This window comes from Melospiza melodia, chromosome 8 (assembly GCF_035770615.1).
Source record: "Melospiza melodia melodia isolate bMelMel2 chromosome 8, bMelMel2.pri, whole genome shotgun sequence".
NCBI classification, from domain to species: Eukaryota; Metazoa; Chordata; class Aves; order Passeriformes; family Passerellidae; genus Melospiza; species Melospiza melodia.
Window position 1 is genome coordinate 26,488,999 of NC_086201.1, and position 13,981 is coordinate 26,502,979.

The 13,981-nt window shown below is 44.0% G+C and overlaps 1 protein-coding gene and 1 long non-coding RNA gene across 2 annotated transcripts in view; one reads left to right on the top strand and one right to left on the bottom strand.

Moving 5' to 3' along the window:
• The window catches only part of LOC134421434 (uncharacterized), a 49,727-nt gene that overhangs the window by 25,232 nt on the left and 10,514 nt on the right, over positions 1–13,981 (top strand). The window lies entirely within an intron of this gene.
• CDK15 (cyclin dependent kinase 15) overlaps positions 711–13,981 on the bottom strand; it is a 37,682-nt gene continuing 24,411 nt past the window's right edge. Inside the window, exons 11-14 of the mRNA XM_063162392.1 lie at positions 12,239–12,287; positions 9,499–9,638; positions 4,068–4,205; positions 711–1,738 (exon numbers count right to left, since the gene is read on the bottom strand). Coding sequence (XP_063018462.1) covers positions 4,096–4,205; positions 9,499–9,638; positions 12,239–12,287 — 299 coding nt within the window. The 3' untranslated portion in view covers positions 711–1,738; positions 4,068–4,095. The remainder of the gene's footprint in view (positions 1,739–4,067; positions 4,206–9,498; positions 9,639–12,238; positions 12,288–13,981) is intronic.

Genomic DNA, 13,981 nt, shown 5'->3' on the forward strand with positions numbered 1-13,981 from the left:
CCATTATAGGGTGGCAGCTATGTAAAACAGCAAAGCCATTCTGTCCCGCTGCTTCAGGGCAGAAGAAATTTACAATTGATGCTCTGGATAAACCATGAGGAAAACTGACTCAGTTCTCATCATTAGATCCCTCACTGCCCATGCATAACAAATCCTTTCATTCAACATATCTTGAACATTTAGTTGCTCTCAATTAGGAGCAGACATTCAGCCACAACCATCCCAGTGCAGGCCATGGAGATCCTGCTTCTTCACTGCTCTCAGTCCAGACATCTCCAAAAATGCAAAAGCAAAGCAAAACAACCTCTATCCCAACTTGGGCATCATGTATAGCTGCTCTGTTCAGTATTGCAAAGGGAGGTCAGGTCATTGAGAGTGGCTGATGTCTGGGAGATCCAAGTCCATGCAATCTACAGGTATAAAGACTTTTGGGACACAGCTTGCATTTTCATCAAGGCAGAGAATTTTAAGGAACATAACATAAGGAAAATCTTGTCCTCTTAACTGAGCAGTGCCTGCAGACAGTCTGTGTCCCCCTTAATATAGCTAATCTATACATTCCTGTAGCAAGGGCAAAGGGGAACATAAACTGTTGTGCTGCTTCCTGCCCAGACTGGAGTGGGGCTGGAGATGCAGCTCTCTTAACTAAAAGCTCACCTTTCAGCTTTTCACCTTTCAGCTGTTCCTATGGCTGCCACCCATGGCTCCTTGACTGGTTTTGTTCCAGTGCCTCAAAGCTCTGCATAATTCTTGCTCAGAGGTCTTCCAGCCATGCCAGTGACACTACTCAGATGAATAAAAATATTCAAGAAGGTTTATATGTCTGCACCTCAGTGATTTATCTTCGTCTTCCTTTTCTTCCCAGATGTACTGTGAGCTTACACCCAGGCTACTGGTTTCTATGTCCCAGAGCTAAGAAAAAGTATCTGAGAAAACTGAAACCAAACAGACTAGTACTTGAACACAGTCAATAACTTGCTTTCCCAATTCTTCCAGGAAGAATTCTATGAGAAATTTCAGAGTAACTGCAGTTGGGAAAGAGGTCTCTGATTTCCCCGTGTATCCCCATCAGCACTCACCTCAGATTAACTTTTCTTCTTATGGTCTGTCAGCAGCCTTGAGATCAAGGAGATTAAAACACTGTGGAAACTCATTAATGAGCCAGGACTCTCTGCAACAGCTGGACCAAAAATGGACTGCATTTGGCTGCATCTTAATTCTCTGCCATCTCCCCTCTGCTCATCAACACCTGCACACATTTGGGATGCTGTATAAGACCCCCGAGTTCAGCTCTAAGCAACCAGTCTGCAATGCACATGTCTAATGCTCTGCTGGTGTGGAACCAGTGTGCTGGTAATCCTGTTAGTAATGGCAGAAGCTCCCTCTAGGAAATTATCACAAACAGTCTTAAACAATTCCTTTTGTTGACAACTCTATCCAAGAAACCATCTTCCCTGGAGACTTCACTCAACTTTTGACTAATCCCCTCCTTCCCTCAGGAGCTCTTTTGTTGAAGGAGATTGTAGGCATACCCCAGGAATGACAGGTCTCTGTAAGCCTTGGATGAGCCTCTACATTCTTTCAATTGTCAGTCCCCATCTGTCCTGTTTGTACATCGATCTTCTGGTCCAGGGAGCTCTCTATTAAGTGACACATGGCTGAGTATATTCTGCAAGTCCACTGTCCAGACTGTGCTGTTACCTCTTCGTTGCCAAGTCAATCCTTCTGACATTGCTTTCTGAAAAACAAAAGGCAGGACATCTGCACAATTTCATTCCCTTCTACTGAAAGGTGACTTCTGAAAAACACACACCCCACCCCTCAAACTGTGTCCTTGTTTTATAATCTCAAAGGCTTTTCTTCATTTTGTCAATATAAGGAGTTATTTCAAAGGTCTTTGGTGTAAGGGAGGGTACAATCTGCCCCCATTGCAGAGGAACTCTATGAGGGGAAAAATCCATGTCCTAAGTCCTGAATCAAAAAGAAAAATAAATCCCAATTACAAATATTCTGCAGGGCTAGTGCCTTCAGTTATTCTGCTTGTCAACAGTTGGTTTAAAAAAGGCTTTTCTCTTCCTGTAGATTCAACTACACTTAGCTGGTACAGTATCACACACATGTAGGAGGTGCAGCATTAGATATTTGAATATTTATTTTGAGAGGCAGAATGAGAACAGTAGCAGATTCCAATGACCCATATGTTCCTCCTCAGCAGGTAGAGGGAAAGTGGTGGGTGGAATAGGGCAGAAAATGGGTGGAGGTGGAGTATTGGCATGGAGTATATATCACCCTGGGATAGACAACTGACAGTATCTCATCTTTTCCTGAAACCAGAAGGAGAACAAGGAGGAGTCTGTGATGATGTTTTGTCCCTTGTTGTGTTGCTCAGGGCCCATGGATTCAAGAAGGAGCCTAGTATGTTTAGTTTTTTTGGTTTTGTCTATTTTTGTAACTTTAGTCAGGTTGGCAAAGGAAGGAAGGCTGGCCAGTTTCATTATGTTCCCAGGAAATTCCTTTCTCTCACGTGCCAAGGTGAAGCTGTTGTGCTTTAGATGCCTATCTGCCTCTCATTAGATTTGAAAAAGCGTACAGAAGCCCCTGCTTTCCATTGGTAGCCTATTAAAATGACAGAAAAATTACTGTAACCTTGCTTGCATGTCTGAATCCAGATACCTTTTTTAAAAAGAGAATTAATAGTATGAACACCATCACATATAGAATGTTTTCCTGCAATGAACTACAGAAGAAAACTTGAGTTGACATTTAAGCTTGTCTAGCATGCTTTGTAAGCAGCTAAAAAAAAAAAGGGACACAATCATTTTGAGGACAGGTTAATATATAACAAAAAATGTTAAGAGTTTCTCCTACTATTGCATGCTTTCACTATTTTAAATGATATATTTGTGAAATGATCTCTAAATCGTTTAAAATGGGCCAAATCCAAGTTCATAGAACATTGATGCATGAGTGCCCTCCTCAAGTGAGTTGCCCCAGAAGCCTTAGTGGAACTGACAGCCAGCTTTTCTGGCAGGATTAGTTCCTGTCTGATCACAGAGAGGGAAAAGCCATCCTGTCTGCACTCAGCTGAGCAGGTGAGCAGGGAAGGCATTCAAGCTGCTTCCAAAACACAATCTGGTCACAGCACTGGCAGTGTCAGGTCTTTCTTCAAAGGATTCCAGGCTGGCCCCTCTGCCTGCTGTTGTCTACATGGTGTGGGCAGAAGGGGTAGAGAGGCTGTGAGACCAGGCACTGTGTGCTGGGACCTGATCCTATAGCAGGTACAGCATCCACATGCATTTGAAAGCACAGATGGGTAGCTGAGGTGTGTCCTGCTGTCCTAAGGCTGCCTCTTAGCTTGGCAGACAATAACACAGTCAAACTAATTTGGCCTCAAAATCAGTTTCCAGGTCTGCAAGCACTGCCCTGCAAGCACACACCCAGCAGCGGCACTGAGAGGACACATGCTGCTAACAAATGCACAAAGTAAACAAAGAGACAGGATATAATGAAAAGATATTTTCTGGTAATTTCTTTTAATAACAGTGATTTTAAGTGACCTTTTGGTCTTCTGTAACAAAAAGATGAAAAATATTGATGCTGAAGCATAATTTTGAAACCTGACATTAAAATAGTGATTAATTAAAACCAAAGATATTACAAGATAAGGAGATTTTGCCTAGCTCTGCTCAGGTTCCAATGAGTGTGAAATCAAAACAAGTAAGGTATGAAATGTGAACTCAGTAGGCAAGGACAAAGGAGAACAAAGCAATTTGGTCAGTTTAAGCAATGGGGAATGAAGCAATACTTTGACTGCAGAGGCATTGGAGGAAAGGGCACTATGACAAAACAAATCCAAACCTCCCAAGATACCACTGAACATTGTCCATTGGGGGCCATTGGCTTGCTGATCTCTTCTCTCTGAATATGAGATTTCCCACTTTGTTCTCACCCTGGATGTGATCGTTGATCCCTGAGTATCAAATCTGTTTTCCCGCCTTCAATACACGAAGGAATTCATGTCCTAAGGGTGATGGCAGCAGCTTTGACAATGGCAACTACATGCTTACCCAACAATTATTCAATCATCCATGGTTTCTACCAAAACTTGCTCAAACCTCCTGAGACACGGCCTTTTCCATAAGAAGCAAACAGGTCACAGATTTCAGGTTGCAGTCTCACCCCTGGAACTGTGAGCACTGATTGTCCTGTGGAAAAATCAGATTAAAGAGAAAGCTGCAAAAGGGTCCTTTTCCTTCATTGTGCTGCTTTCTTAATGCTCTCCTGTGACATTAGCTGCAATATAAACTAATTCAAGATCCCATTTCTTACAGCTGCATTCCTTCTGATAGTTTTTGGGAAATTATTTCTTTAATCTAGACACTCTTCTCTAGAAATCTCATCTGCAGTTTCTTTTCTTTTTTCTTTTTCTTTTTCTTGGAGCAACCAGCAAAACACTATTTGGTAGAACAGTGGTAGGAAGGCAACCCACTAATCAAAAGGATTCAAATGGATCTGCGCACTGCCAAGCTCTCTCCTTCCCACCCAGCAGAGGGGAAAAAAAGAAAAAGAAAAAAGAGATAGAGCGAAGGCACAGAGCTTCTCTCCTTCAGCAATCTCACAAATGCAAAACCTTCCACTCCAGTGACTCCTCATTAACTTACCAAATCTGACAGTCTAATTATCGTAGCTGCTTCACGCTTAGAATAAATAAATACTAAAGTGGGTGTTTAAAGAAATTGAGCAGTGAAATTCAGTCATCTAGACAGTCAATAGAGAGTTTATTTTAAATTTTTATATTCTTATGTATTTATATCATTTTAGGAAAGATAATGAGATAGTTGTCTTTCAGGCTAATTGAGTTCCTATGCTCATGGTTGCTTGCTGTCACAATCTCAAACTTAGCTTTAACTTTTGTGCCTTAGAAATCTGATCACTACCTCCCTATTTGCTCTTTTCTGCTGATAACTGGGTGAAGTCACAAGTGCACCTGAGGATGGGAAATGACTATGTGAGACTTCCAGTCTGGATGTCTTTTCACAGCAAACAAGACAACTAAATCTTTTCAGATTTGCATTTAAGAGTGTTAAAGGGAAAATGGAAGTTAAAGAAACCTCAGCTATAACTTGCAATTAGACAAAACACAGAAAAACATCTGCTAACCTCTGATGTAATAGTGTCTGCCTCCACGAACGGTATTAACAGCACTCCCCCCAAGAGTGGTTTGTCTCCCTGAACAATAAGACCTTTATAGAGATTCTCTGGCCTGAGATCAATGGGAGTCAGAGCATTTGATCCATGTCTGTAGGACTTTGTTTCCACAAGTCATGTGGGCCAAACTTTGCGCCAATTGCTTTTGCAAGAGCAGGAGCTGGGGAGTGAGCAAAGGAAATTTTCCCTTTCCCATCTTCCCCTTTGCCCCGTGCTCCTAAACAGTGCCCAGCACAATGGCTGCCCCAGGACAGCATGCAGGGAAAAGCTTCCACAGGGCAACATGTCCAGGGCCCTGTGCACTTGGCAAGCATCTGCTGTGATGTTGCAACAGCTCTTTCCTAGGGTGGTGGCTTAATGACACAATACAAAACTTTCATGTCCTGTCAGTATGAAGGCAAGCACATCTTCCACTGTGGGGATCACACCAGGTGAAGGGGGGTGATTTCCTGAGTTAAGTGAAGATTTGTTTTATCACCTCACAGATAAGAATGCTTCTGGCTTAGGAGGGGCAGCTGATTTCCTGCTCATCACCAGCTTTGGTTTATTCCCGTATTAAGACACGTTATAAACCAGACTCATACACCTGGTAGTAACTTTCTAGGTGTCTGTATCTGACTTACAGTGAAGGATATCTGTTTGCTGTGTACAGAGGTCACAAAGCAAAGTGGTAAAAAAAATCAAGTATGAACTGTATGAACCTTTTAGCTATGTAGGAGAACCGAGGGAAACCGGCCAACCCAAACAAGGGATGATGAAAGCCAGCTCTTCTTTATATGTCCCCTGCAATAACATTTCCCAGTGCTGGCTGATCCCAACAGGAATGGGATTTTTAGTAGGCAATGGCTTGCAGCCTTAACCTCCTCATTGCCCACACTTACTGACTTGCTTTGTCTTAGTTTAGATGCAACAGACATTAAAATGACTGTCAACATCAAGCCTCCCTCCTCCTCCTCCTTGTCCCTAAAAGGCTGAATAGTGGGCTGTTTCAGGAGAAATGGTACAGTGTCTTCATCACCTGGTGCACTGATTTTGTGTTGCTGGGGGAGATAACAATTAAGAGATCATTTGTACCCAAAAGAGCAAGTACCTCCTAGTCAAGCTGAGATCCCATCCATGCAACACACAATCCTGATGGAACATGTACTGGAATGTACTGACTGCTGTGCTGAGGGTACAGCCAGGGTTGAACGTCTCCTACACTGAGAGAAAGGTCTCTCCTGAGACTGGGCATTGGTCTGGTGGGGAAAGGATCTGAGCTGCCAGCTCAGGCCTCCCTGGCCCCCGTGTCTGTGAGGTTTGGCCAGAGCTCTTCTTGCAGTGTGTTTTCTTGGGAGTGCATTGTTGATAACCGCAAATCCCACTGCTTTCCTTCCCTTCTGCTCTAAAGCATTGGAGGGGAAAAGAGAGGGAAAATAAACCAAATCTATAACTAAGAATAATAAGCTGCAATTGTTACTGTGTCTGACCTGTCTGACAACAGAGTGAGATACCTCCTCAGAAGGCCCTTTTGCACTTCGGGACTGACACTGAGTTAAGAGCACAGCTCGTGCTTTCTTGATTCAAGGATCTCATCTTTCTTCCAGGAGGGATTAATTGGACAGAAAACATTCTGCTTTAGCAGGTGGCAAAGGGTTAGAATGAAGTTTCATCAGAGCTGCTGCAATGCAGGGCTGCACTGCACAAAGATAATTGTCTCAGGATTGGCTCTGGCCAGAAAAAGGACAGCAAATGCTCCAGTTTTACAAAGGTCATCACTGCCACCCCTTAGGCTACTAGCCTAAAGGAAAGGAAGCTGAAGAAACCCCTGCACCTCTCTCTGTTTCTATATGCAGAGGTGCTGGTGGCACATGTAGAATTAAGGCCACCGAGATGATGAGCAAGGTTTGAACCTGGACCTCAGGAATCTCCTCCTAGAGCTACAGGCACAGGAATGAGCAGCTGTAGGAGAGGCCCATCTGTGGGCCAGTCCCACTCAGAGGACAGAGAACCTTCTTCTTCCCTTAGAGCACAGGCTACTCTTTTTTCCCAGCACTTTGTGCTCAGATGAGCATAGCAACAGCAACCTGTTCCACTCTGTAGGAGCTGCTCTCAAGGAAGCAAAGAGCCCCATGCTCCCTCTCCCCCTTCCCAGGGGCAGCAGGCAGCCTCTCACCATTAACACTCCCCCTAGGAATCAGAAACACGTTATTTGGAGGGGTACTTAACTTCGAAACAGTGATTTCTCCAATTATTTTTTCCCAGAAGCTGACCTTTGAAAAACATCCTCTAGCTTCCAGCTTGTCATAACAACTTATAAAAAGGACAGTTATGAATACAATTATTTCATAAAAACAGAGAATAATTTTTTAAGAGAACCTTTTATTTTTTCAAATCTTGTTTCCCTCTTACTCTCTTACACACCTTGGGATTAAACCCCTCTTCTTTCACCTTTCATCTCCAGATCACATTCTGCCCTTCTGCTTTAACTATCCCTTTCAGAGGATGGCAACTAATAGCCAGCATCCTCCAGAACAAAGTGGAAACAGAATATATTTAAAATCTGCACTGTTATCATAGCAACAAGAATTTTAAAATTATACAGTTAAATTCCAAAAGAGTGTTATGCCAAAGTGACACAAGAGAGCAAATGTCTTAAACAATTATGGCAATAGGAATGGCTACATGGGGAATTATTCAGAATAGTCTAAATTTTACAGGCTTAATGAGTCACTCATGAATATGGTCTTGCATGATCGTACTGTACTTGTTTCTGCCCTGTGCACTTTGATTCTGTTCTCAGCACATTGGTTGCTATGATAACACCATGCAGTTTCCTGTCCACACGACACTTCTTGCTACAATATGGGGGATAATAAATATGGGATGGTGCCTAAACCCAGGTGAAAGGAATCTGTCCCCTCACTGGCAGCATATCGGAGAGACTGACACATTATGCCAATCTGTTTTCTCATTCCTTCTCTTTCTCTTCACTCTCTCCCTTTCTCTCACACTGTCTGTCTCTGTACCTGTTTTTTTCCTCTCTCTCTCTCTCTCTCTCTCTCTCCCTTCTCTCTCTCTCAGCACTGACACTTTCATCTTCTCCCTTGGGGATTGGAGATGTCACTGCGGGAAGTGCTTGTCCGCCTCTCTGGCAGCAGCAGAGCCCTGTGGCTTTGACAAACCTCATTTAATTGGGAGGAAGCCAGGAGGGTTTGAAAGAACTGAAACATCCACGAAACTCCTTTTATCAGGCATAATTTAAACTCTGCATGGAAAAAACCCTATATGTATAAAGAAAAGTCAACTTCCCTCCTGCTGTGCGTGCTCCCCTCCTCCCCCCCCGGCACAGGCAGGCTCCTGCGAGATTCCATCTTTTCATTTTTCTGAAAGTGTCAAAGTAGATTTGTGCTCTGTGGCTGGGTGAACAGAAAAGGAATGCAGATGTCTCTCACTCAAGCACATACACACACAGAGCACCTTCTGAAGGGCAGCAGTTTGGGGGATTGGGAGAGATGCTGTCGCAGGAGCCAGAAATTTGGTTTTCCAATAGCTTGACAACACAGTCCATGAAGGCTTTTTCTTAATTGCCCCTATCTTAAAAAACACCACCAAAGTAACTAGTGTACAGGGTGCCCAGGAGGCAACAGAGAATGCAAGGTCCCTTTGGCCTGCAGCCCAGTAGGAGGGAGCCTTCCCTAGTGAGGAGCAGAACTGCAGCTTGGCAGACCCTGTATTTTTTGTCAGCTCAGGCCAGGAGAGGCACAATTGTGTTTGCAGCTGTGTGCTTAAGAGAAGGGAGCAAGGTAAAACTGAGGGAGAACTGGTGTGACAGGGTACAAGAACAGCTGTCTCAACATCAAAAGGGAGTGGGAGGAGCAGTCCAAGGGAATTGGGGCTAGCACACCATGCTGAGCAGATGGGAATTCAGGACATCAGGAGGGAGCAGCGGGTGAGTTACACTGAATGCACAGTGTGAGCTGGGGAAACATCCAGGCCCTTGGGGTTACAGAATGGGGGAGAGATGACCTGTCAAAGCATATACACCTCTGCTTTGCAGAGGGCTATGGTAGCAGCCCATCAAGGGCTAGTAGTATTAACACAGTGGTCAAGTAGAAGAAAACAGAAAAACAAGTTGTCAAATCTGGCACAGGATGTAAGCTTTGCAGCTTATAGGAGTGGGAAGGGAGTGCAGGCAGAAAAGAGACATCCAGGTGAATGGCAGAGACTTTCAAAATAGAGAGGAAACTCACAGTAAATAGCACGTGCAGCAGCTCTTTCTTGGTGAGATGGAATAGAGAGTTAACTCACCAGCAGGGACCTGGTAGAGCTGAGGAGGCAGAGGGCTGAAGAAGCCATGAAGAAGCGCATCTTGTGCAGAGATTCGGCCTCGAGGGAAGGCTGTGAGCATCCTGGAGGCCAAATTCTCTGCTGCTGGCACCCTGCTCATCCTAGGGAAACAGAAGAAAAAATAGCACAGGAGATGAGGATGAGCCAGAAAGCTGGAACCAGAACATGACCCAGCCCTTCTCAGCTTGAGGCAAAGGTAGTGGAGGGACACAGGGGAGCTGGATAAACCCACCCCAGCTACGCAGCTTTGCAGGACATTTGCTTTTCCATCTGAGTTTGACTATGTTGGGGCATATGCATCCAGGATTTCAGCTCAAACTCATGTTTACAGACAAATTTTGAAAACCTATTTCTGTTTTTTAAAAAGAAGGTTGTGAGTGAAAGGGGAAATGATGCTGAGGAGACTCTATTTTACATGTTATAACTGTAATATCAGAGTTTGGTGGTATCAGTTTGCAGTGACAATCCAAATGTAAAAAATAATGTGACTGGCCCAATGAGAAGACTAGAGGTCAAACCTAATAAACCTAAAGAAAATACCATTTCCTCTTCTCCTACCCCAGTACCAGTAGTGCAGCTGGTTGTAAATTGTGTTGGGGATTCACAGAGAAGAATCTGTTTCTCAGGATGAGTGCTTCAAATAAATGTAATACACATATGCTCCATGCCCAGCAAACACCAATGCCAAGTGGCTGCTCCCTAGAGGAGCACACAGCTGGGGACAAGGAAGTGGAAGAGCAAAAACAAACCAACGAGGAAACAAATAAAAATAGTAATTTAGTTTTACAGCTTTTACTTTGTTTGTTTGTTCTGATCACATTTCAGCTTCAGAGCATGGCCTGTTGTGCTTCCTCCCTTGCCCCCAGCAGTGCTTCCCCTCCAAGTGACATCAGGAGCTGGGATCCCCCTGCTCCTGCACTCCCCCTCCCTATACAGAACATTTGACATGCTGACATTTTTGTTTTGAGGAGATAAAATGTAAAATATAAAAGAAGAGGAAAAAACACCAAGACATAAGGAGAAAAAGAGACCCTGAGAAACAAATTTGTAGAAGGTATCTGGCCTCACTGTGGTAGATAATTGCTGAATTTTCACCTCCAGAAAAACAGCTCGAGTTCCCCTTCCTTGGGGACCAGGGATGGGACAGGGAGCCAAAGCATCCTGTCTGAGGCCTCTTGCTGCATGACAGGCTGCCCTTGCCATGGCAGGTTCTTGCTGGAGACCTTCTGCCCCGTGGTCTCTGCTGCTGCAGGCTCCCACTCTGGGCAGCAACACAGTTCTGTGCCTCCCACCATGGCTCAGGCTTCCTGGTGGAGGCCAAGCTCTGTGGAGAGCTCCCTTTTGGTTTCTTAATTGTCCATGGAGAGTCGTGGCTGAGCAGTCTGTATGAAGCAGCTCTTTCCTTCTCCCAAGCTGAGCATTCCAAGGCAGTTCTTTGGCCATGGCAGAACCAGGACTCTAAGGCAGAGCTGGAGCTGGCCCACATTCAGCCCAGAGCTCTGCCATGGATGTGCTAGGCCAGCCTCTTGGTTTGACCTGAAGTGGGGTCTGTCAAAGGATTATGGCCAAAAAGCAGAAATGCAGTATAGCACAGTCACAAGGAATATACTTATTTCTTTGTTCAGGCTGAGAGAGGATTTGTTCTGTTTCAGGACCTGCATTATAAGGGTTTGGGACATATTGAGCCTTCTGTGTTTCTCAAGCTGTGCGTGACAATGGCTGGCATTTCAGTAACCTGTGCTTTGCTGAAAACTATAGCATGTTTGTTCAGCCATTTAGAACAGCATCTGGGAAAGCCTGCTCTAAAGAGCAGCACATGTCCCCCCTAGCAGGGCTGGATCCCAAGCAATCAACTGAACAGATAATAAACAGCAATGAAAAATGTGATTATGTCCTCAACAGATATTTGATTATTGGCATCTTCATGTACACAATCTTGATGACAAATCCTGTCTCGTCTTTTCCTACCTATCTATAAAACCTGCTGTGTGCCTCAAAATCATTTTAGGGAGATTTGATTTGAATGACTCCCTCAGCTAGGTTAGGGCACTTTGTCTGATTTTAAATTTCTTTCACTGATACATATATATCCATTGTGTGTGTGTGTGTGTCTCCGTATGTGCCTGAAAAAACACTCCCTTCCCTCAGCACACTAGGGAGTGATTCAGCAGTGCTGGTGTGTCTGGTCAAGCTGTGTGTGTAACCATGGCCTTCATCTCATAGCTTTGGCCACTAAGAATGTGATTTTTCCCCTCCTAGCTAATCACAAGATTATTTCATTGTCTCATGAAAATGCTGTCCTAGCATGTCTTCCTTACTGCTGTTGAGCAACATTCCTACAGTCTGTTTTCAAAAATGAAAATTGGGACAGTGTGAAGTCTGTCCTCAGTCTGGGCAAGAGGGCCTGGGAAAGTATTCTCAATTGAACTGTACCCCACAGAAAGCTGCACACAAAGTCACTGAATCACTGCTTATCTCAGAATAATCACTACTCCTCTGAGAATAATAAACCCACTATGTGTCTACCTTTGCTGCGATCTCTCAAAATCAGTTGCTTAACTGATGTTAGATCTGCTTGTTACTACAGAGCCACCCTGCTCTTCCTGAGCTTGCCAAAAGAGCTCATTTCAAGTTAAATGATTGCACAAAGAAACAAATAAACCCAGAGGCAATTTTGACATTGCTGTTATAGGTAGCTTACCTGTCACAGATGACTCGGAGGCTCTGAGGTCTCCTGGAAGCAACCAGTTCTAGAAAGTGTAATATGCAATCACAAGATTAAATGAAAATCAAGCCAAAACCCATTCTCTGAGCTCCTACAAAAAATGTGCTCAGAATTTCAAAGGGCCCTATAGAATCTATCATCTTATTATTTACAAATATACATTATTCCTATAGGACTTGAGTACCTGCATTGATCTTAATAAGGCTGTTCCAGTTCTGTAACACTTTCATATATCTGTGAGTATAGGCCTTGGACCTCCTCCTGCTACAGTGTGAGTCTCAGCTTTGACATCAACAAAAGCAGTATCAGTCCTTAAAGCCTTCACACAAAGGAAGCAAAAAGAAGTTTGCAGGCCTGAATCCCCAGTCAATTGTCTTGACTTTCCAAGGGGCTGCTGAGCTTCACGTATTGCCCCCATGGGTACATGGGGCTTTTCTACATGGATGCAGCAGTAACACTGGGGATGGAGACAAAGCACTCTCTTCTTGCCCACAGCCCTCACTGAGTTTGTTGTTTGTCCAGTTAACCATGCTCATGGAGGCTTTGTACTCACTGATTATTGTGATCTCTATCAGACTGGAACTTAGCAGAGTTTGCAGTTTTGTGGAGTCTGTGTTCTTGATATTTTTCAAGGACATATTTCTAAACATTGTGGTAAATATAGAGGAATACATTCCTCAAATGCTTTATTGTAAAGCATGAATTTTCTCAGACTTAGATATGAATGAATGGCTTAAGCCTGGAAAATTTCCCTGTGGAGTTGATGAACAGAGATTTTTTTTTGCAATCAGAAAGGCTGCAATTTCTACCCACCTACATTTTCCTGAGCACTGTTTCTGACAGCAGAGAATGAACAGTGGCACTCTAGTCATGGGAAGGAGAGCAGGAAGGGTGGTGTCCACCTCTCTTCCAGCTCAGCCTGGACAAGCACTCCCCACAGCATGGAGACCACCAGGAGGCAAGCAGCACTGGTCTGCTGCCAGCAGACTCAGAGCTTGGCTGGGGTTAATGCTGCACCCTTCCAGAGCATCTGCCCTCCCTGGCTGCCTGGAAGCAGCAGGCACTTCATTCAGGGACAGGAGCTGCCTGCTGCACTCCAGGTGGGAGTCCCCTCTGCTTTTGCCTGCACGGCCATTTCCAGAGTGCCAGAGCCAGCCTCTGACTTGATGCACAGACAACTTGAAAAAGTGCAAATGACTGAACTTCCAGCCCTTGACCTTTCCAGCAGCAATCTTCCACCATTAAACCAGGCAAGCAGGTTGTTAAACCTCTCACAGGGTAAGTAACAGTTCAGAATTGAATTGTTCTCCTACACCCAAATACTAAGGTAATTTCTAGAGCAGTAAATGGGAATATAACTTAGGATGAGATTAATGGCTGTTTATGTGCCAGAGCACTGAAATATCACCAATAAATAGATGTTATATATTAGCATCTTGAATACTCCCTTCCCAAATAAGTCACAAAGACTGGCAGAACACTGCTTTTGGATCACTAATAACATTTTCACTAATCACCTTTCCTTTCCTTTTCCTTTCCTTTTTTTTTTGCCCCCTAGACTGGAACAATAGTGTAGAAATAAGTTACCAATGTAAAGTTTCCAGATAGAATAGAAGAAAAACAATTTTTAAAATGGTTTGGAAAGGCAAAAATTTTTTCTGTATGAGGTAGAAATTTTTGCCTCTTCATAGAGCTGGCCAAAAACTTTCAGGTGTGGTA